Below are 23,158 nucleotides of genomic sequence, written 5' to 3'. Positions count from 1 at the left end.
AGTATTTTGGTTCTTTCCTTTATTATTTATGTTGCATGTAGCAGTGACGTCATACTCACACCTATTTCATCTTTTACACCTGCACAGATCAGGGCGACGTTGAAGAAAATACAGCAGTTTCCCCTTTCTTCACCCTTTTCCCCATTTTCTCTACCCCCTTATTTTTGTCACCAATTGAAAATGAAGCCTTGACAATGGCATTTTCTTTAAATGACTTGGAGCTTGTCTCATTACTTTTTAAGGGCACCAATTAGGCTGGGGTAATTACCACTATAACACTGTTTGCCGGGTTAAGTGGAATTCATTGTCGGACTTGTATTCAAGGTTTTGTAGTTTACCCCTTCTCTGCTCAGTTTTGCTTTATGAAAAAATAGAACAAACAACAAACTTCTGCTGCTCCTATTTTTTCCCATGTCAACAACAACACAACCACAGCAGCAACAAAAAAGACCAGGCAATGAATTTTAACTGTGTGATCAACTTCTGATATATAAACCTGAAACTATCCTTACCTGGAAACAAGTGATTCTACGGTGATAATTATTTTCCCCAGTCTATACAATTCCCTTGTCATAAAACTAATGATACATGTATGCCCCAACTATACTTTTAATAGCATAACTTTTAAGGCTTTACACTTACTATATACCCAATATGAACTTTATATAGACCACTTCATCTCAAACTGAGTCATAGCATTGTTAGTTTGCCAGTATTTTATTGAGGCCTTCAGCCATCAGCCATTTTGTAGTGTTCACATGGTCACGGTAGTCATAACACGATACTTGGGAGATGGGAAACAGTTTACATTTTCACTGCTTAGATGTACAGGCATTGCAAAGAAAATATATGGGGAATGGGCTACTGTACAATTTCTCACTGACTGCTTAAAGCTTCTCAATAGAACCAAGCCATTTGCCAAAGGTTTGAGGGAAAAGGATTAGATATCCTGAGGGCATAATAGGTCACTGGGGTACCATTAGCAGTCTACTAACCATTCAGTTTAAGTCCAACTACTTCATGTCACTGAGGTTACCTGGGTTTTCCCACAATCATTATTATTACTACTGTATTTTCTGATAGCAAGTAAATATTCAAGACAAGATTGGGGTATCCTTGCTCTCAGAGCTGGACAGTTGCACAGGAAGATGAGTCCATGAAGAATTCAGGCAAGGCAGTACTTCAGAGATAATTTCAGCCAGGCAGATTATCCCACTGTGGAAATGTCATTCATGATGATAGTGGTGATTTACTAGTTGCGTAATGTGTGAGGGTCCTAATAGTGGATCAGGACCCCTTGTGTTAGTTATACAAACACAGGACAAAAACATTCTCTCTGCCCTAGACAATTTATATTCTAAGTATAAGATAAGAGATAACATCTGGATACTGATATATAGCTAAATGAAGGAAAGCAAGGAAGTAGCATGATAGTTCACATCAGTAGATAGTCTATTGGTTGCCTGAGCCTACCAGTAGACTAATTGCTATCAGGCTTTTGGAAATGTGCTCTCCACAACATTATGAACAACATGGCTGTAAATACTACATAACTCAAGAGTCAGGTTCCTCAGCCTTCCTATTTGAGATTATCAGTCATCAGAGCACATGCATATTAATCATTTATTTATAGCTCAGCCAAATCAAACCTTTCGCCTTATCCTAGGAAATATTTGGAATGGATTTTTCCTATTTCAGAATTAAGAACCCCCAAATTTAGTGCTCTGTATAAGGAATCTGTGCTGACATCAGTAATTTTAAGATGTAAAGTGGCAGCTGCAGTGTTTCACTTTGACATCATTTAGTAGAGTAGTCTGATAGGTCTACGTTATTCTCCTGCCTCTTTTTTGTTTTTAATTCCATTTCCTTCCCTAAATGAATTAGTATTTGCAATAAACATTTGATTCCTGTTGCAATAAGTCAGTCCAATGGAGGCTAATATGACAGTATTTGGACTATTAAGAAAAATTATTTCAAAGTAGGATAGTTATCAGAAAAGAGAGACTATATGACAATCCAAGAGTACTTATTTCTTCTTCAATTATGTCCATATCATAATTGATCTTTTTGCAGGATAGATTTTTTTTTTATATTCCAGCTTGCAAATTTATAGGGATCTGATATTCTCTCTCAGTTTTTTTCTATTTTGTATCACTGCTAATAAGTATTCTGTTATTTCAGTTTAGCTCAATGGTCACCAACTGGTGGATCCCGATCAACTAGTCAATTGTGGAGCCTCTGACAGTCAATCTCAGTCTGGGGAGGCTGAGTGTGCATGCACTCAGCCCACCCAGACTGAGATCGACAGTCAGAGGCTCCGTGATTGGGAGTGGCGGGATGCACATGCAGAGTAGCCAGGAGGCAGTTCAGGAGCAGCGGGACAGCGTGGCTGGGCTGAGTCACACCCCCTGCCACTGGGGCTGGGCTGGGTGAGTAGGGCAATCCCCCTCTGTGCCCTGCTGCCTTGTGCTGAGGCAGGGAGTGGGGCAGGGGCAGGGGTGAGTGGGGCCCCTGCTGGGCTAAGGGAGGGTCAAACCCCGGTCAGCTCGTCCAGGGGCTCCGTGGGGTTCCCATGCTGCATGCACCCCAGCAGAGGCCCAAGGCCCACGTGCCCTCTGGATCTGTGTGTGTGACAAGAGGCAGCTGCCACTGGACACTGGACTTTATGCTCCAAGCCCTGCACACAGATTGAAGCAACACATGCCCCCCAGGTCTCTGCTGGGGTGTGTGCAGTGGTGGAAGCCCTCCCCTGTGTGCCTGGACGAGCTGCCTGGGCTTTGACCCTGCCCCAGCCTGGTCCAGCCGGGACCCTACTTACCCAGTGGCAGGGGGTGCAGGGTCATAGGTGACAGAAGGTGGGAGCCAATAGGACTTATCCCCCCCACAAGTGGGGCAGCAGTAGGGCCACAAAGCAGCCTGACTGTGGACTTCTGGTGGCTGTAGCAGGGGTGGGGAGAGGCATGCGCACAGTGGTGAAAGGGAGAGTGGAGCAGGGGCAAACCCTGCTCGGCCGGGGCAGGATCAGGATGGAGCCATGAGTGGCTCATTTTGGGGGCACGGGGTGGTGTGCAGCCTGGGAGGGCACAGGAGGTGTGTGCCCCTGAATTCGCAGGTGGGGTGGGGAGGGTGAGGTGGCACCAGGCTCTTTGGCCGTGCAGAGACAGTGGTGCTGGGAGGGGGCAGGGGGGCTATGGTGAATTTTTGGGTGCCTGCTGCCTGGCCTGAGAGGTGTGCAGCTGGAGAGGTGTTCCAGAAAGAGCCTGGTGCTGCCCCAGCTCACCCCGCCCCACCCCGCGTGCAGATTTGGGGGCATGTGCCCCCATGCCCTCCCAGGTTGTGTGCCCCCCCTCCCCCCACCCCCCAAACAAGCTGCCTACATCTCTGCCCTGCACCCACCCCAGCTGTCCATTTGTCCCACCACCTGGCCCGGCCAGGCCCACTCTCCTCAGCCCCTGCTTCTGCCTGTGCCCTGCTACCTCCCTCACTGCTGGGGCCTTGATCTGCCCCACTCCCCCCCTGCAACTTCTCCCACAGACTTACCTCCTCGGGGGGGTGCCCTCAAATAATTTTTTATCCCTCCGCCCTGATCTGCCCCCCCTGCCCTTCCCTCCCCACAGACTGACCTGTAGGGTAGGTGGGGGGGGTACATCTTGGGTTGCTTTTTAATTAAAAAAACGATCTGCTATCCAAAAAGGTTGGAGACCACTCATTTAGCTGATAATGCAGGAGACACAATATAATCTTGTTTGACTGCAATTGCAAATTGTGTAGTTTCATAGATGTAGGGTTGGTAGGGACCTACGCAGATCATCAAGTCTGACCCCCTGCCCTGGGCAGGAGAGAATACTGGGCTCATATGACCCCTAGTTTGTCATCTAATTAACAGTATTTCTGCCCATAATTCATAATGACCATCATTACTTACAAAATTGTTCCAAACAAAAGAGTGGCTGAGTTGACACTTGTCAACAATGCTGAGGCTAAAGAGAGTAAATACTGAATTTCATTTTTTATGTAGCTATTTTTCTGAGTTCAAGGACTCAGCAAGCTGAAAAAAGAGACACATAATAATAGGTATGTGATCTTGCCTCGCTTCTTCTTTTTTCCTCATAGTTTAAGCTCATTTAGAGATAAAATTAAGAGCAGCACTGACTACATGCTACTTTTAAAGATAATGAAGGAAGGGTCATGAAGATATATGAAAATGAATTGGTCTATAAAAATGTCATTAACTCAAAGCATTCTTAAAGTTACTAAAATATAGTAGAATGTGCAGATTGTCCACTCACATAACCTGCTGCTCCTGCAGTTTTGACTGAAAACCAAGAACACCATGTGAATTATAGGAAACAGGTACCAATTGCCTGTGACTGACATCACTTAATGTCAGGACTTTGCAAAAATTGCAAAATAGTATGTAGCTTGCACTTGGTTGTCTTGAAATTGTCCTGGAACACAATGAAATGACAGAGAGATAGCTTTGCCTGTTGTGTTAAGAGAAAATCAATTGTCACAATCAGTTTAAGACATGCTGCTGTATTTTTAAGAAAACTGAAATCATGCTGTGGGAAACCCTTTCAATTTTTTAGACTGATGATGTTAACCAACGTCGCCAAAAGGCAATCAAATCAATCTGGTCGTCCTTTAACACCACTGGTTGCTTTCCACCATAATTTTTTTGTAAAGTCTACCTTTTTGTCATTTTATTCTTGCTGTGGTTCATAAGAACTTGATGAATTGAAATGACATTATATCCATTTCAATTCTTAATAGTAGTTGGCCCCTTTTTTATTCACCGCCAGTCAAGAAACCTCCAGCCTCTTTAACCAACTGTTGTTTTGTAGAGATCCACTAGATGTCCTCATAGATCTACCTTTTGTTACCATTGAGGTCCATGAGAAAAAAACTACTGGTAGGGATGGGTGGAGTACTAGGATTGGGAACACCTTATGGTAACAACAACAAAAAAAGTAATCAACAGAGGAAAAAGGGGTAATTAGTCCTGCTTGTTTTATACAAGGAACTGTTATTTGACATCTTATTCAAAGACCAATCTTTAACTTCCCTTCATCTTTTTTGCCTCTGGAAGTGTTCCCTATAACTGTGAATTTTATATGATACTTTCGATATCAATAATACTATGCCCTTTCTTGTCAATATTTTATCTACAAGTTGAAGTTTTATATAACCAGAAAAGGGGTTGCTAGAATGCTAGACCTACAGCTTTTCCCACCAAAGTAAGAATGAAGGTTAGCATGTTTAAAAACTGGAGCAGAAATATTAAAATATGTACGTAAATTGAAATACTTTTTGTTCTTTGTAAGCAATTTTCCCAAACATAAATCTTACTTTATTATGTCTCTCTTCAAGTCAGTCCTCTGGTAAAGAGAATAATGGTTGGGGATGAACTACATCTTTTTTTTACCAAAAAAAAAAAGTTTCAGTACTTGATTGGACGTACTTCCATGGCTACTTTTTAAAAATAAATGGTTTGGGATTTTCAACATACCAGACAGGCCTAGGAAGAAGAAATGGTTATTCCCTTCTTCCTATTAATTCATCAAAAACTTACAGAGATGAAGAAAAATGTCATGTTTTTTATTTCACAAGAACAGCAAATAACAGTTCCATTCTGCATCCAGATCTTTTCTACAAGTAAGTGGTAAACTATGACTGGATTATTTCATGGCAACTACAGTTGTCATAGGAATTAAACATCCAAAGGGATGTACAAGAGTCCTTATCTCTCTGCTGATTACCATTTTTTGTTAATATTTATGGAGGTTTAACAGGAAACAGTATGTGTGTGGCTGAACCATCTTTAATCATTTCTGTCTTGTCTTTGATCCTTTCACTAATCATCCTTACTAATATTCCATGTTTTTTTTTCCTTTAATTTATTTCAGTATTGTATTCGGTATGAGTGTAACAATGACTGTGTAACAGGAATGAAGAGTAACAGCATGTTTTCTTTACAAAATGTATTGCTCTGATATGCAATTGCTTATATACTGGTTAAAACCCTTATAGCAAGTCCTTTTTGCTACTTACAACACAAGGTTCAAGCCTGTTTTCTGCATGTTAATAATATGAAATATTAAAATGATGCATGATCTCCAGAACAACCAATAATACTAGTTAAAAACAGTCCCTGAAAAGTGTCAATTTCAAGATGTAATTTGCATCCTTTCCCTTTTTGGCTTAAAGGGTTTAAATTTCCTACTTCACTGGTTTAACCTTAATGAAAATGTTACAAAAAGTTTTGCTTCCCAACTCTCCCTCCTTTTAAGGTTGATTTTTATTATTATTATTTTAATAAATGTATCGCATTGTATTATTGCCTGCTAACAAAATGTGGCTTCAAGTAAATGAAAACCAGGGACTGTTACTAACCAACCACATAGCTTTAGAAAATTTGGGTACTATGTTTCGCTCCAGCATTTGATTAGAAAAAGTCCTTCAAAACAGCTGAATTTAAAACCAAATGAGTATTTCTTTTTTCCCCTTATCTACTATTAGTGTGTTTCTGATTAATGCTGTGTATTTTTCTTTATTTTTGGTAGGGTGAAAAGAAAAATAATAAAATAAAAATAGGTATAATGGAAGAATCCAAATACTTAACTCTTTTCTGCCCAACTTTTAGTTTTACAAGCTTGCGTTGGGGAGAATTAGAGAGGGAAACCATGGATGGAACAAATGCTGTTTTGAATTTTCCGTGTAGTCTGATTTTGTGTGTATCAAAAGCTGCAGTGGAACCCTTTATACTAAAATCCCAGGAATGATGTACCATGCACTGAATAAGCCTGATGCTGCATGATGACTTTCTGAAAAGCTGTAAGATAATACTACTAGGATGCTAAAGAACATGCTACTAGAAACATGAGCAAAGTTTTAGAGGAATGGAGTTGCTGCTGAAGAGATCACTCATTCATCTCCCTCAATGCCTGTTTTCCACAATCATAATATTACCCTTGCTTGACAAAATATTGTATGGCAAGTCATAAAGGCCTTAGAACAGGACTTGACCCATTTGAGAGATTTAAATCTCTCTTTTAAAATAGCATTCAAAAACAGTGAAACTGAAGGACTGTTCTTTTAAATTAATATTTTTACTGTAATGGCTAAAAAAAACGAAAAACATTTCCTACTGAAGGCACAGACCAAAGCAACATTACCTTTTCGGCTGCATTTGCTTTTGAAGGTTTGTTTTTTGGCTGTCAACATTCTGTTGTGGTGTCAGTATAACTAAGCCAGTTCATGCTAAGCCATTACCAACAATGATAGGTCAGTGCAACATGTGAAACAATTTTAAGTGGCATTTATTTTCATCTTCAGATATGAACTTAATTGTGCATAAGGTAACAAAAATGGATAAAGATACTTTGGAGTAATTTATAAATAAAGTTCTTTTTTAAATGTCTGTAAATACATATCAAAACTAATGTCATTTCCTCCTTGAGTATCATTGCCTTGTTCAAAAGATTTAAATGAACTCTTGAAATGTTAGCTCGAAATGTTAGCTCACCTTTAATTATGTGTTTGTTTATATGCTTCCTGCGTTGATACCTTTCAGAGCAGAAAATATGCCTATGATTGGTTCTGCATGTTCCAGTGAGCCTATGTTCTGTGTACTTTTGGTGATGCCTTATTTGTGAACTGACTATAAAGAGAAAAATATTTGTCTAACTAGCTGTCTCTTATACGCACAAATTTTGGTATTCTGTCAAGAGTCAATTTCAGTTTCTGAAGGCATAATGTAAATTCACTAAATCTTTCAGGAAGTTTTATGAAGACTTGTAATTCTCCAATAACTTGTAATTTAATGCAATGAAAAATTACCCTGGCACTGTTTGATTCTGAGAAACAATTATCACGTTTTTGAGGTGCATATGTGTGTGTGTGTATGCCTTTTTAAATACCTTTGATGATTGCCAAAAGTAGTACAGGTCCAAATTATTTGATTGATTAGCAACTTCAGTTTTTTCTTTCTCTTTGGCCTGAAGTGTTAATTGTGCCAGAGGAAAAAGAGGTTCTTAGGATTTTCTGCTTTTATTATGCTCTTTTTAAATCCCAAACCTGCTTGTAATCAGTAATTCTTTTTTATGTTTGTGGTCATTCTATATGACCTAGAGAGAATATCAAGAATATTTTATCTTTTCCCTACTTTTAATGTACAGCCAAACTGTTATCAATAATCTCATTGCATTTTTTTCCTGGGTCAAGACTGTTAACATAAACTAAGGCCTGTATTAAATCCCTTAAATTACATTCCAGTTGCCTTGTTATATATATAACCTTGCCATTAACCTGCTGCTCTTCCTCTCCTCCCATCCAACACATGGTTATAGCCAAGATGTCCATCTACAAGAGAATGAAACTGGCATGTTGTTTTGATTGCGGACGCTCTGAGCGTGACTGCTCTTGCATGTCAGGCAGTGTACATAGTAATATGGACACCCTTGAGAGAGCCTTCCCACTTTCTTCTGTCTCTGTTAATGATTGCTCCACCAGTTTACGTGCCTGTAAGTTTTAACACCAACACATGCTGTTCCATGTCTGTGGTGTCTGTGGTATCATCCCAGTCTTGTGTCGTACATTGTAGTTCTGTGAGTTTTACTGGGCTGGTGCTTTTTTTCAAAACACATTTTAATACAGCACTAAATTTATATTTTCCAATTTTTAATACCCCCATTTAATTTTTTCATTTAGCTTCATGTGTTCCTTAGAATGTGCAACTTAACAGTAGCATGTAGGACCTTACTAGTGCAGTTTGGTGATATGTTTGTTTTTATTTCATGCATACAGTATAAATGGTCATTAATCAAACAGTTCAGTAAATGTTTTATTAATAGTGTGGGGGTGTATCTAAATCTGTGACTACAGACACAAAGTAGTATAAAGTTATTCAATGGGCAATTCTGATACTTTTGGGGTTGAATAGCATATAACAAGAAGTGGAAATTCCCTACATCTTGTATAATTTGTAGATAAAGCTATATTTCATATTCCTGTCATTTTCTTTAGTCTTGCTCCTGGTTACCCTTCATTTTCAGTAATGAATAAAGTCCTTTTTCTAAATGGACTCTCTAGAAGGATTAAGAAACTTAGACTGTACTTTAATAAGGCTACCCTGATTTAAGCTTCTGACTCCTTTGCAGACTATATAAAAAAAAGTGATAGATTCTACTTTTACATGGGGGCTGTGATCAGCATTTGTTAGGAACAAGCCTTAAATGCTTTTCTGTTGACCTGAAAGTGGGGGAAGCAGTAAAGTGAAGGGAGAAGAAGGAGAGAGAAATAGGAATAATGCAAGTGAGCATTAATTTTTGGGCTAGTGGTAGGGAGCCCCAACTACACCCATCTCTTCAGTGCCTTGTTGACAGCATTGAGGAAGATTAGTAATGAAATAGCTGCCATCTTATCTGCCCAATTCAGATGTCCATAACAGGCAAAACTATGTCTCAGACAAGGACTATTTTCCTTTTCCTTATTCAAATGGATTGGTGAAATTGACACCTAAATAAAGCTAAAACAGAGTAATCTGGTAAAAATAATGCAATTTTGATCAGGAAACATGATTTCCTCACACTCAATGGTATGACAAACAGGAACTACCACAAGCATTCAAAATAGTGAGGTTAGTGGAGTATGCCTCAAGTTATCTTTTTGATGCCTCCCATGTATAGTCCAGCTGCTGAATTACTTTACCTATCTTGGCCATTGATCTATTAATTCAGAGACAAATACCCCCTCCCCCACACACATACACTCTTTTATGTTTAAAATCTGTCCCTTTGAAAACAGAACCTAATGGAGTCTTGGAGAAAAGCTGATACAAAAAGCCTTTCTCTCTAGATGTGTATACGTATCAGTATTTGAAAGTCCCTATTTTTCAGTCAGTCACATTAAGTTCATTGCCTCCAAGAGTTGCCCTATGCTTGGTAGTAAGAGTTGGCATTCCTAAATGAGTTCCATCTCAGTGTCATAAAGAGAAAAACTGTGCTTAAAAGGATGATTGAGAACTAACTAGTATTGTGAGTTACTGCAAATACTGTTACTGAAAATGTTTCTTAGTCTCTGCAACAACACAGCATATGGAATTGTTCGCATCAATACAGGCTAGTACAAAAGGATCATGCAGCTGAGTTGAGGCACTGGTGTTAACAGCTGCCAGACAGGGCTAAATGAATATGTCCCCTACAAATGGGTGAAATTTCTACCATTAGTAGCATCTGGCCAAAAAAAGAGAATCCATAAGTTGAAGGGTTATTGTAGCTTTCTAGTTCACTTAAGGCTATTGAGGGTGGGAAAAAATTTTTTTGATTGCATTGCCCATTCAGCCAAAAACTCCAGTGTATGATATTATTGCCCCCAACAGCAAAACTGTTGAGAAACATCTTAGGTCCATGTTGCACTCTGAAATCTAAATGATATTGACAGCTTTGAGAATTTTTAACATCCTCTGTTTCACGGGTCTTTTCCCCCTATCGTCACTCCCTCAAACCAAAAGAGATATCATTCCTCCTCATGTGAGACTATTCACCTTTGACCACTAATAATAAGTAAGAAAAATCAATACTAATTCAAGCCCTTCATGAACCAGCATAAGCCTTTCTTTTTCAATGAAAAGAAAATATATATACATACAAAATTCCACTGGCAGGGCTTCAATAGAAATCACTGTGTTTTCCTTGCAGTGTGGAGGGGTCGTATGATGCCATCTTGACAGAGCTAGTTAACTCAAAGAATGGTGGTGAGAGTTGGCTTTTCATTAAATATGAGCAGATGTGAAATGTAGAGTGTTTGACAATTAGAAATGGCAGCAGCAGGGCCCCAGAATCAAAGTGAGGTCAGATTGGTAGATCAGATTACCTCTGTTACATTCTTTAGTTGTTCTGAAAATCATTTTGAATTAGTGTCAGCGGAGCCATGATGGGTTTTGCCCTTTGTCTTTTATGCTAAGGCTGTATTGTTTCCCAAGACACTCATTAAAGGTCATTATATTATTACAGGGCTTGCTTTGGTCGTGGTTCCCCAGTTGAGTTGGTGTGCTTCTAAGATTGCTTAATGTGTTTCTTTTATTTACTTATTTATTTATTTATTTATTCGTTTTTTAACGGTTTTAAAAGCGGGCTTTTAATTTTCAAGGTACTGTATATAAAATCATAGACCATTTTCTGATGCTTCTTGAAATGTTGACTAACTTATAAAAATTAATGCAGTTTATAAGAATATGGTACATTGTAGAAGCTAATGGTTGTATCAAGTTACAAATGCATTGAAATACATAGGGTTTTGTGTGGTAATTGTATGCCCTGTAGAGGAAATGGGACTTACAAAATAGGTTTTACTGTGACTGAAATATATTTATTTTTCATTATATTGAATTCTAATTCAATATATAATTCAGTTCAGAAAATCATATTTTCATTAAAAATGAATGTATTCAAATATCTTTTTGGCTTAGAGACAAATATCTAAAGAGAAAGAGATATACCTTGCAAGTATAAGGAGTTATAAGGCAAGTTTCAGTTTCTTTTATGTTTTGTCAGTTTTGGGTGTCAGTGCTCAGCTCTCTCCACTCAATCAAAAGACTGTTGGTTTCCAGGTCAAAGACTTGCTGTTTACAAGGTTCTAAGTGGAAAAGGGTCAGAATAATTTAAGGATTATTTCTCCATATATCACCATATGCTCTTTTGTTCTCACATTTTGGAACTTGATGTTCTTAGAATGTAGCAGTTCTATTCCATTCCAGTCTTAAGGTCTTCTAACATGTCTATTGGTGTGGGACATTCTTGTTAGTAGATCCAGTAGTGTGCTTTCCATATTGAATGGGAGGACTTTGTGCATAGGAGCCACAGTTTCTGGTATGCTACTACTTTATCCATGGTACTGTCTAGGGAACAAGAGATATATGCTCCTCTGGAGGGCAGAGGTTGAACCATGTTTACTACTAAGGGTATGTGCAGATGTTACACTTAAATCAGCTTAACTATGGGATTCAGGATGGACTAGAGAGAGACTCCACCAGGCCTAGGTTCAGAGAGGACTGAGTTAAGGAACTTCTGGAGGGGTTGGACATGTTCAAATCAGCAGTTCCAGACGCTGTCCACCCCAGGGTACTAGGGCCCTTGGCACGGCTTTATGAGCACTCGTGGTGCTTTGGCCAGGTGCCAGAAGACTGGAAGAAGGCCAATATGGTCCCCATTTTCAAAAAAGGGAGGAGGGAGGACCCAGGCAATTATAGGCCCATTAGTCTTACTTTGGTCCTGGGGAAGCTCTTTAGAAAATTATCCAGGAGCACATTTGTGAGGGACCAGCAGGGGGGATGATGCTCAAGGGCAACCAGCATGGGTTCATTAGGGGCAGGTCCTGTCAGACCAACCTGATTGCCTTCTACAATCAGGTCACAAAATCATTGGACACAGGTGTTGCGGTGGATGTAGTTTTTCTGGACTTCAGGAAGGCCTTTGGCACTGTCTCCCATCCCATTCTCATTAAAAAGCTAGGCAACTGTGGCATTGATACCTACACGGTCTGATGGGTCGCAGATTGGCTAGGGGGCCGCACCCAGAGAGTGGTGGTGGATGGGTCATATTTGACCTGGAGGAATGTGGGCAGTGGAGTCCTCCAGGGCTCAGTACTCAGGCCCCAGGAATCAGTACTTGGGCCTGTACTGTTCAATTTCTTTATTAGCGACTTGGACGAGGGGGTGAATAGTACCCTGTTCAAATTTGCTGATGACACCAAGATTTGGGGCAAGGTGGGCATGCTAGAAGGGAGGAACAGGATACAACTGGACCTGGACAAGTTATAGGGGTGGGTGAATGTGAATAGGATGGGATTTAATACTGACAATGCAGGGTACTGCACTTGGGCAGAAAGAACCAGCAGCATACCTATAGGTTGGGGAACTCCCTTCTTGAAAGCACAGTGGCAGAAAGAGATCTTGGAGTCATTATTGATTCTAAAATGAACATGGGCCGCCAATGTGAGGACGTGGTCAGTAAGGCTAACTGCACCTTGTCATGTATCCACAGATGCATCATGAGCCGGTCGAAGGAGGTGATCCTCCCCCTCTATGTGCCACTGGTCAGGCCACAGTTGGAGTACTGCGTCCAGTTCTGGGCGCCACACTTCAGGAGGGATGTGGCCAGCATTGAGAGGGTCCAGAAGAGGGCCACTCACATGATCAGGGGGTAGCAGGGCAGGCCCTACAAGAAGAGACTAAGGGACCTGAACTTGTTCAGCCTTCACAAGAGAAGGCTGAGAGGAGATCTAATGGCCATCTATAAACTTAACCAGGGAGGACCAGAGGGGAATGGGTGAGTCCCTGTTCCCCCCAGCACCTCACGGAGTAACAAGGAATAATGGCCACAAGTTGATTGAGAGTAGATTCAGGCTAGACACAGGAGGCTCTACTTCACAGTCAGGGTGGCCAGGATCTGGAACCAGGTCCAAAGGGAAGTGGTGCTGGCTCCTACCTTAGGGGTCTTCAAAAGGAGGCTTGATAATTACCTAGCTGAGGTCATATGAGCTTAAATTTACCAGGTGTCATATGAGCCCAGTATTCATTCCTGCCCAGGGCAGGGGTTCAGACTTGATGATCTGCTCAAGTCCCTTCCGACCCTACATCTATGAACCTATGAATTGACAATCCGTACAGATGCTCAGGGAGTTTAGCTTGGACAAAAAATGGCTGTCTTAATCTAATTTAAGTCACCTGAGAAGGTACAGTATGTAGACTGGGCTAACCCATACACAATCTAGCTGAATGTGTGTACATATTTGGAGCTCAGCCCTGGGGGTGGGAAGACCCTGCTGCTCACTCCAGCCCTGGAGCTATACTTTTCCTACCCTCCCTCCAAACCTGACCCCAATATTTTTAGCCCTCTGCCCCCCACAACTTCAGACAGACATCCCCCACTGCAGTCTTGCCAGTCCTTCAACGCAGTCCCACGAACACCTTCCCCAACCAGCAAATTCCCTCCTGCAGACCCACTAGTGCCCTCTCCCTACCCCCACCCCCGACTTACTTAGGTAGCTTTCCCAGCACTGCTCCCAGCAATGGTGAAAGTATGCAGAAGTGGGCACCTGATCTACGATCACATGGCTTACTTTAATTGTAGATCAGGTCTGGTGAACATGTGCATGTGCCGTAAGGGACTATGCATAGATATTTCATGCTATAATGACAATTCTCCCATGTTGATATATACCTCCTCTATAACACAGAAAAGTGTTGTTTGATGAGTTAGTGCTGCTCATGGCAGCAGTAACTTATAGTGATTTTTTTTGTAACTTTATTCTGGAGGTCAATATGCTTGATACTGTTCTCCAGATTACTTAGTCAGCTGTAAGCATTTAACTTCAGCCACAGGAGGGTTTGAGGTCCTTTCACAATTGGGGTTTCTAGTATTGTTGCTGTTACCACGTTAGACCCATTTCCTGTCCTCATGCCCAACTGTTTCCTTACTCATTCCTCTCAAATACATAAAAAGAAGAGCATATGACTCTAGTATATTCAGGCAGGAAAAAAAACACTGATAAACTTTGTTGGGAAGGAAAGATAGATAGACATGATTTAGATCCCTAAGATAACCTCATTAGGTGTTAAGAAAATGATTGTAATCAAACTGCTATACATTTTTAACACCGTTTTATGAAATGGCCCCGCCTCTTTATGCTGGAGAATGTGTCCTAGTCTGACATTCCTTTAATGAGACAAACATAAAAGGACAATCAAAATGAAGGCACGGTGACACAATTAATTCAGACTCATGAGGACAAAACTTTGACTCCTAAATCATGAGGACAAATCATATAGCATTTGGCACAAATATCCAAGATTTGTGAAGTAGGCTACCCCATGGGGAAAAAATTTGACTTTTATAAAACTGTTTCCAAAAATTATTCTTTCCTTCAGTGGAACAAAATTTTCTTTCAATTATAGACACTAACTTTGAAGTCAGGAGGAAAACTCAATTTATGCATGATAGATACTGCAGCTAATCTCTCTATATATGTCGTCCCAAAATTCTGAAAAGAATGTGTCTGTATGTGGCAATAAACATTTCCTTTTACCTATAATATACTCAAAATAACACGGTTACAGTAAAAAGTCCAGCACAGCTAAAATTAAAATACCATAGAGAATATCTTGTTAATATATTCTTTAGTGCTACTTGATAATAAAGCAGACCTATCTTCATTAACTCAGAATAAACTACTGTTAACAAAGCTAAAATTACCAAAATGGATTTAATTGGCTTTTGAAATAATAAAACTAGTGTGGAAAAAATGGTAGTGTTTCTTTTCCCTTCACTCTAGAGATACATAACTACTGCTCATAAGTGTGATGTTTTCATTAGTACAACCATATATTTTCTTCCTCTCTAATTTCCTTATATATAGAAAGAGAGATTGAAATATTTTCTTGTAATCAGTGGAGAAAAGCATTTGAGGGAGGGGTATGAGAGCAAGTGAAGGATATGTATGCTGAAGAAGCTCAGTATATGAGTGGCTTATGGGATCTCCCACCTTAAAACTGTCACTAGTCCCTCAATTTGGCAGTGAATAGTATTTTTGTTTGATTACTTATTTGTTTTTAACTGCCCTGGCCCAGCTCTGGTTATGTACTATAGTATGACCTGAACCTGAAGTCCGTGTAACTTTCATTCCCTGCAGATTATATGTCAGGTGACAGGAGAGAAAGAAGAACTATATATTAAAAATCTGGTAGTGTTCTATCTTTCAGATTTACCAGCACATAAACTCTCCCACCACCATCTCCCTCTTATCAATCTTCATATAAAGGATATGAATCAACAGTATAAATATTACTTGTTACTTTAGACTAATACAAAAACATAGGTTCAAACAGTATTTTTTTATATATTTGCTTTCCAAATATGCAGTCTTTTAGAGATAGAGGGTGAATTGTTATTATGAGCATATTTTAATGCAAACCTGAGTAATGTCATATGATTTATCCTTCTGTTCTTTTGGGGTAATATAAGAATTAATAAAGATTTATATAAATTCAGTGACAGAAAAAATGAAGCAAAACAAACCAAACACAGATGTTCCTTGCTACCTGCGAGAATGGTAAAAACAAGACAATCTAACTGGTTACTACTACACATAACGAGAATATATGCATAATGAAGCAGATGCCTTTTTAAATTAATTTTATCATTCAGTGTTTACTATCAGACTCATGAGAGGATGCTGTTTGCCTCACTTGTGACATCTGCTGCGAAGAAATTCATACACGGTAATGTCATCAACAGCTATTGCTAAGATAAGCAGCAAATCTTTTTGAAGAGTTAGGAAGAAGAAAGACCAATAAGTCATTTAATTTAATTTAATTTCTTTTATTTTCTTTTTTCTTTTAAATTCCTTAAGGCCATTATGTTGGGTATTGTTTCTTACCACGGTCACAGAGAAGTGACTAATGAGTGGCTTGCCTCGATGGGGAAAAGCTAGAAAAGATGCTGTCTGCATCCTGTGGACTGAATTTAGCAGAAGGCCTTATGCAAGGTGACATGGAAATTATGTTTGCATTTTTATTTCCTGAATGTGGCTGGTTGTCATGAAACTCACCGTGACAGTTTCTTACCACCAGGCAGCAGATTCTTCCTGTTACCTCCTTGGTGTAGGACAGATGCTAGCCAGTTAGCTCTCCATCTCTACTGCTTCTGAGCTATCTCAAGTGACAGATGCCAGGGCCAGCTTGGTTTCCACTTGAGCATTTCTGTCATAGCCCTGCCTTGAGCCCAAATTTTGACCTTTACTACATGAAATAAAGTACTTGTGAACAAGCAGAGGCTTGATCTAGAGCAGGCTTAGAGCAAATGTCAAGTCAGTCTCCTGCCTCCTTCTGCCACCTGCATTGGGAACCTAGATTAGACCCTGGACTAGAGTGTTGAATGCCTTAGGCTCTATGGGTCTGGAAAGACTTAACTTATTCATAAAGAGTTATTAGATTTTTATCAATTATACAACATCATGTGAATGTTTCCTATGATTCTTCATTGTATTCATTATCATTTAAAACATTAATTGAAGTCAAAGTTGCACTTAATTTTGTTCTAAATGTGCCATTGGGAGGAAGATTTAGAAACAGCTGCAGGACTGAGAAGCACATTGTTGTTTAGAAGTTCTCAGTACCATGTTCACAATATGCCACCAAACTGATTACCATTTTATGTCTGCAGCTGATTTATCAAATTGTGACTTGGCATGGTCTCAGATTAATATTGGACCAATAACAGTGGGAAACAGATCCATAAAAACTTAGGTTGGTCACAGAAAAAATTTATTGTGTGATCTTGCATACCTTTCAAATTGCCTCTGAACTCCAGTGAACAGTTAATCTGTAAAACCTGTTCTTTTAATTACTGTATTTGAACACTTCATGTTTTCCTAGTCTGAGGAAAGATTTAAGCAGTTAATTTTTGTATAGGCTTTGAATGCCATCCAACAAATGTATAGACAATTTACATCTATTGGCCTTTGGATTCTCAAATTCTATTAAAAATGCAGGCTGTTATGATAAAAATCTAATACAGAATGGGCAGTTATGCTGTATAATAAACTAAAAGGAAAACCCAGAATAACAAACAAATCCTTACATTTGAAAATGAATTTAGTACTGATAAATTAACAAGTGGACAGTTATATAAATGTATAAAACAAAAGTTACTGGACTCAATAATCAATGAGATTCTTCCCAGCCCAATGGTCCTGTGTTCTATGTAATGTGGAACAAGAACAGGAAAAAGAGAGAAAAATTTAGATCAAATTTGGTTTAGACCTGACCACAGGCATTTAAGTTCCTCTCTGAGACTCCAGTTTGGAGTTGCTCATGTTCAGTTTGACATGTACTTCACTATGTTGTAAAATTGGGGCTTATTGGAGCTGATGTAAGGCCTTGTCTTAAATTGCAGTAACTGTGTATTCTGACCGGGCTGTTCTCAATTAAGTTCTCCACCCACCAGCTCCTGTGTGCAAACTCCAAATCACATACACAAACTTCAAAGCCAGAAATATGCTGAGTGGTAGTTTTGCAGCCATGCTTCAGAATTCAGTCTCTGGTGTGTTTTAGAGCCACCACTGGAAATAGTTATTCTTAAAATATAAATACATCTGGGACATATTACCATATTGGACATGGACATTTTTGCATGGTCAAGAATTCCACCAAAGGGAGGTTTAAAGAGGTCATGTAAGAAATTAAGTTTCCTCTTCTAGTTGTACTACTGACTTGCTGTATGACCATAATCATCCTGTTGCTTCAGTACCTCCACCTTCAAATTGAGGATAATATATACTAAAGCAGGAAAAATGCTTTGATATCCTTTTATATTGACAAGCCAAATGCTTTGGGCTAGATTATATTCCCTTTTTCCTGGATCCTGTGGAGGCCTCTTCTCATGGCTTCTAGTCTAGACTGAGTAGGACAGGATGAAGTATGGGTATCATAAACATTGTCTTGATAGACTAACAGGGCAAGAATAGCTTCCCTCTGTCTACATCAGGGAGAGATAATATCTATTTAGATCTCTTTGTAAAATGTTAAAACAAATCAACTGTAGTTTTTAGCCACTTGTAAACTCTAATTGATATACTGAACATGTTTTCTGTGAAGAACTGCCAAGCAAAATCTTAGAAAACCTTATAGCATCCCTGAGCTTTGTCATGCAATTTCCTTTGTTTGTTCTTGCGTAAAAGATTTTGTTTGCATTAAATGTGTCACTATTTCCATTGCCATATGCACAGCATTATCTTTATTCTGTAAACAGCAGTGGTGAGATGTGTCATTTGACACAGGCAGTACAATATGGAGAGGTATTTTGCATTACTGTAGCTATATTACTGAAGAAGACAATGGCAATGAAAAGGGAAAATCCTCTTCATAGGGCGCATATACATGAGATGCTATGTTGCCATAGTGATAAGCTATGGCAACATAGCATCAGCAGGCACAAACCGTGATGCTGACGCTACTACGCAGTAGCAACGAGCTACAGTGTCAGTTCATTGTTTCATACTGCTTGTGCTCAGTAGTTTTGGAAATGACTTGTGCACTGCTGGGACTTGCTAAAGCAAGTAACAATTGCGCAGTTGGGTGCACGTGTAGACACACCCACTGATTAATCATGTTTTTTGGATTGTTTTTTGCAAACCATCACTAGTAGATTTGTTACCTGTTGTTGCATTTGGTTTGTTCTATAACTAGTACCTTCCCTGTATACTATATAGTTGGTAGGGCTGTGCAAAACTTCAGTCTCTGATTCAATTTGGCAGAGATTTGGCCTGACTTGGTGGCCGAATCTCTGAATCTGAATCGAATCAGGAAACCCTTTAATCTCTTCGAATCGAATTGGAACTCTGCGAATCCATTCAGAGAGATTTGGCAATTTGGATATAGACACAGCTTTAAATGTTTTTTCTATGTACTTCAAGGTACTAGGTGGCTCATGAATGCTTCAGTGGTGGGGCAGATGGAGCATCCCACAGGAGCATGGGGGGCTACCCACTGTGCTAGGCAGCAGACCTGGAAGTGGACCAGAAGCACTTCCAGTCCACTTCTGGGTCTGCCAGGGAGTGCGCTGGGTGGCCCCGGTGACTGGTGCCTCCTGGGTCTGGGGGGACACCTGGGGTCCCCCCCCCCATGGCTGATTGCTGCACCAAAGGTGGGGTCCTGTGAGCTCAGCAGAAGATCCAGGAGTAGACGGGAAGTATTTCTGGTCCACTTCCAGGTTCGTTGCCGAGCACACAAGGGCCCCCCAGACCCCCACCATGCTCCTGTGGGACTCTCTATCCACCCCAGCATCTCAGCATTTATGAACTGCACCTGGTACCTCGAGATATGTAGAAAAAACATTTAAAGCTGTGTCTATGGCCAAACCGCTGATTCTCTGAATCAGCATTGAATTTTCAGATTCAGATTTGGCTGAATCAAATTGGGGACAGTGATCTGAATCAATGAAGTGAATCACTGTCCCCAATTTGGGCCAAATTCGAATCCAAATTGAATATGACCCATTTTGCACACTCCTAACAGTTGATGCTACAGAGTAGGTTACACAATTTTTCTAACAATATTGGCCGATACAATAGCCAATATTTAAGAAGGCATATCGGCCAATACTGATCCGATATCTGATACAGCTCCCTCCTTGTGGTAAGTCTGATATGGTGGAAAGGGAGGAGGGAGGGAAGGGGTATTGGGGGGTACATCAATGCCCCCTGTGGTGAGGGAGGGAGGGGGCAGGGGCAGGCGCTACCCAGGAGGGCAGGGGTGCAGGATGGAGGCACAGCTTGGGGGGTGGGTAGTTCCCACTGCTGCTTGCACCCTGGGAGGGGAGGGAGGCAGATCTGCGCAGGGCGGGTGGGCAGGCTGGAGCTGGCACTGCATGGCTCTTCTCAGTGGGGGCTGAGCTCGGTGCAGGCACTGGCAGCACTGAGAACAGCTGCAGCCACCCCAAATTTTGCTGTAGCTCTGCTCCCAGCACCACTGGTATTTCCAGCCACCCAGCTCAACCTCAGCTCTTCCCGGCATATGGGTGGAGGTGGGACATGGAGCCGGGCTGTGGCTGGCGGTGCGGGGTTGGGAGCAGAGCTGTGGTGAAATTAGGGGTGGCTGCAGCTCCTCCCAGCACCCATTCTGAGTGCAGCCCCCACTGAGAAGAGCTGCACAGCACCAGCTCCAGCTGGCGTGCCCGCCCCACACAGATCCAGGAGGGCATATACCCCCATCCTAGGGTGCAAGCAGTGGCAGGAGCCACCCCCCCAGAAGCCGTGCCTCCATTCCCGCCTGTCCCTTCCCCCTCCCTCCCTCATTTCAGGGGCATTGATTTTTCCCCCCTTGTCCCTTCCCTCCCTGCTCTCCTTCCAACTTACCAGATGAAGGCAGCTCTCACTGATGACTCTGCTCCTCGCTGCCTCAGTGCTGCAGTGCGGCTGCGGACAGCACAGGCATTTATTAGTCAAATTATCAGCCCCATTGGGCTGATATCCAATACAGTAAATTTTCTTTATATCGGTACCAATCCAATATCAAACTGATGTATCGGTGCACCTCTAATAGTAGCTGATAAATAAGTACCACAACTTAAAAGTCAAGGCAAGTTTCAGACTAGTTGATGAAAGTTCATGGACTGCTAAAATTAAGATTATTTTGTCAAAAAATGAAGGCATTCCCATACAGTGATCCTCCATTAAAAATAATAATTGCTTGTTCTCTGTGGTGCATCTATACAGGCAATTAATGCGAAGCAATAAACTCTGGAGCATTTTGTGCCAGAGTGAACTGCTCCTGCGTGTAGTGTATATGTGTGTGCCTGGGACAGCAGCACTTTGAGCTGAGGTGGAGCTGGCCTGGCTCTGGGTGGCAGTGCTGGGCTACAGAGGGGCAGAAGTGTCAGTTCATTATTTCATCATGTAGCTTAATGCTTAGGCTTAACAGCATAGGATCTGTCTCCTCCATTTACCGGAGTCTTGTGCACACAGCTTTGAACATGCAAAACTGTGTGGCTAGGCAGTAGGCATGATTCTAGCCCCTTGCTGTTTAGGCTAACCATACACAATTTATGCTCAGGTCAGTGTTTACACATTCATTTCACCACCGTTAACTCCGCCGTAAGATAGTAGTGTTCCCAACAATTAATTTACTGCACCCTGATACTGGCACATATGTAGTTGGTGATGCATTACTGTGGAGCTAATTAATCTACTTCACAGTCATGTGTAGATGCTCCCTGTGCAAGGGCGACACATAGGGGTGCATGCAGGTTCATGTGCACCCCCTGCTTGTGGTGGTGCACCTCCTGCAAAAAGGCAACACCAACACTGTCAGTGGTACCTGTGGGTGGTCGCTGCCTGTCACCCTGCCGTCAGCTCTGCAGGTGGCATCTGCAGATGGTCCGCAATCCCTGCTGGCTACTGCTGGAGGTGGCTGCAGGAGCTCCCCCACTTACCGCCACCAGATTCCCACTGCTTCTTCCGCTGCTGCTGTGCTCCTGTTGCCACCATGCCCCCCCTCAGCCACCGGGGGCATGAGTCATTCATGACCCTGTGAGTAGCACATTTTATTCAAATCAAAACCCCATACAGTATTTCCTAATTTCTTCATTTAATGGTTTCTTTTTTTCTTGTTCACACTGGCGGTAACTTCATTAGCATGATTTTTGCTTGATCTAGATTGACCAGAAAGTATGTACAAAATACTAAGTGAAGGCAAATGATAGGGTCAGGGACAACATCTAAGTGAGATGCTGACTGCACTGTAACCCATGATTATTGCATAGTAATGTTGCATGGCAGGAAGTGTGACATGACGCTACCTCACAGTAGTCTTGGGCTACTGTGTATTCAGCAGCATGAAAAAGCTGTTCAGTGGCACAACTGTGCAGTAACTCCAGTACTTGTATAAATAACTTTATAAAATGTGCAGTTTATGGAAAAGAAAAGCATAAGGGGTGACTTGGTGGCAGCCTATAAGTATTTATGGAGTGTGCATTAGAAACTGGAAGAACATCTGTTCACCAGGGCACCCCAAGGGAAGACAAGGTCTAATAGTCACAAAACAGAAGGCCATTTTAGACTGGGCATAAGAAAAAACTTCTTTACTGTCTGAGTTTCCAGAGTCTGGAATAGATACCCCTCAGAAGTAGTGCAAGCACCTACTCTGGATACATTCAAGAAATGCCTGGATGCTTACCTGGCTGGGGTCATCTGACCCCAGCTGACTTCCTACCCTTTTGGCAGGGGGCTGGATCCGATGATCTTGTGAGGTCCCTTCCAGCCCTAATATCTATGAAATCTATTAAAACAGTGTCTTGCATAGATGTGGCCGGGGTACTTTAAAGTGGAACATACTGTACGTTTAGTATCTACATTGAGTTTATCCTTTGCAATATGTTTGAATGGTTACCAGACCCTTTATTAATCATGGTATTTTCATTAAATAGGGAACTTGTAGCTATTCCTGCAACAACTTCTATTATAAAAAGCAGGCAAAAATGAACAAACAAGACCCTACCTGATTCTCTTTCACTTTCTAGGGCCATATTCAATATTATTTGTTTTATGAGTGCCCCATATGTATTGGCCTAGGCAAAAAAAACCCAAACAACTTTCCAATGGAGAT

The 23,158-nt window shown here is 41.1% G+C and overlaps 1 protein-coding gene across 9 annotated transcripts in view; it reads left to right on the top strand.

Annotated features, from left to right (window-relative positions):
- Window positions 1-23,158, top strand: part of KCNMA1 (potassium calcium-activated channel subfamily M alpha 1) — a 1,011,367-nt gene that overhangs the window by 802,443 nt on the left and 185,766 nt on the right. For 2 of the 9 annotated variants that reach the window (XM_059729759.1, XM_059729758.1), the window contains one exon: window positions 8,349-8,522. The exons of the other annotated variants lie outside the window; for them this stretch is intronic. In XM_059729759.1, the coding sequence (XP_059585742.1) occupies window positions 8,349-8,522 (174 nt within the window). The remainder of the gene's footprint in view (window positions 1-8,348; window positions 8,523-23,158) is intronic. 9 annotated transcript variants of the gene reach the window in all.

Source organism: Alligator mississippiensis, chromosome 6 (assembly GCF_030867095.1).
Source record: "Alligator mississippiensis isolate rAllMis1 chromosome 6, rAllMis1, whole genome shotgun sequence".
Lineage (NCBI taxonomy): Eukaryota > Metazoa > Chordata > Crocodylia > Alligatoridae > Alligator > Alligator mississippiensis.
Note: the sequence above shows the minus strand (reverse complement) of the source record. Positions and strands in the feature narration are given on the sequence as shown.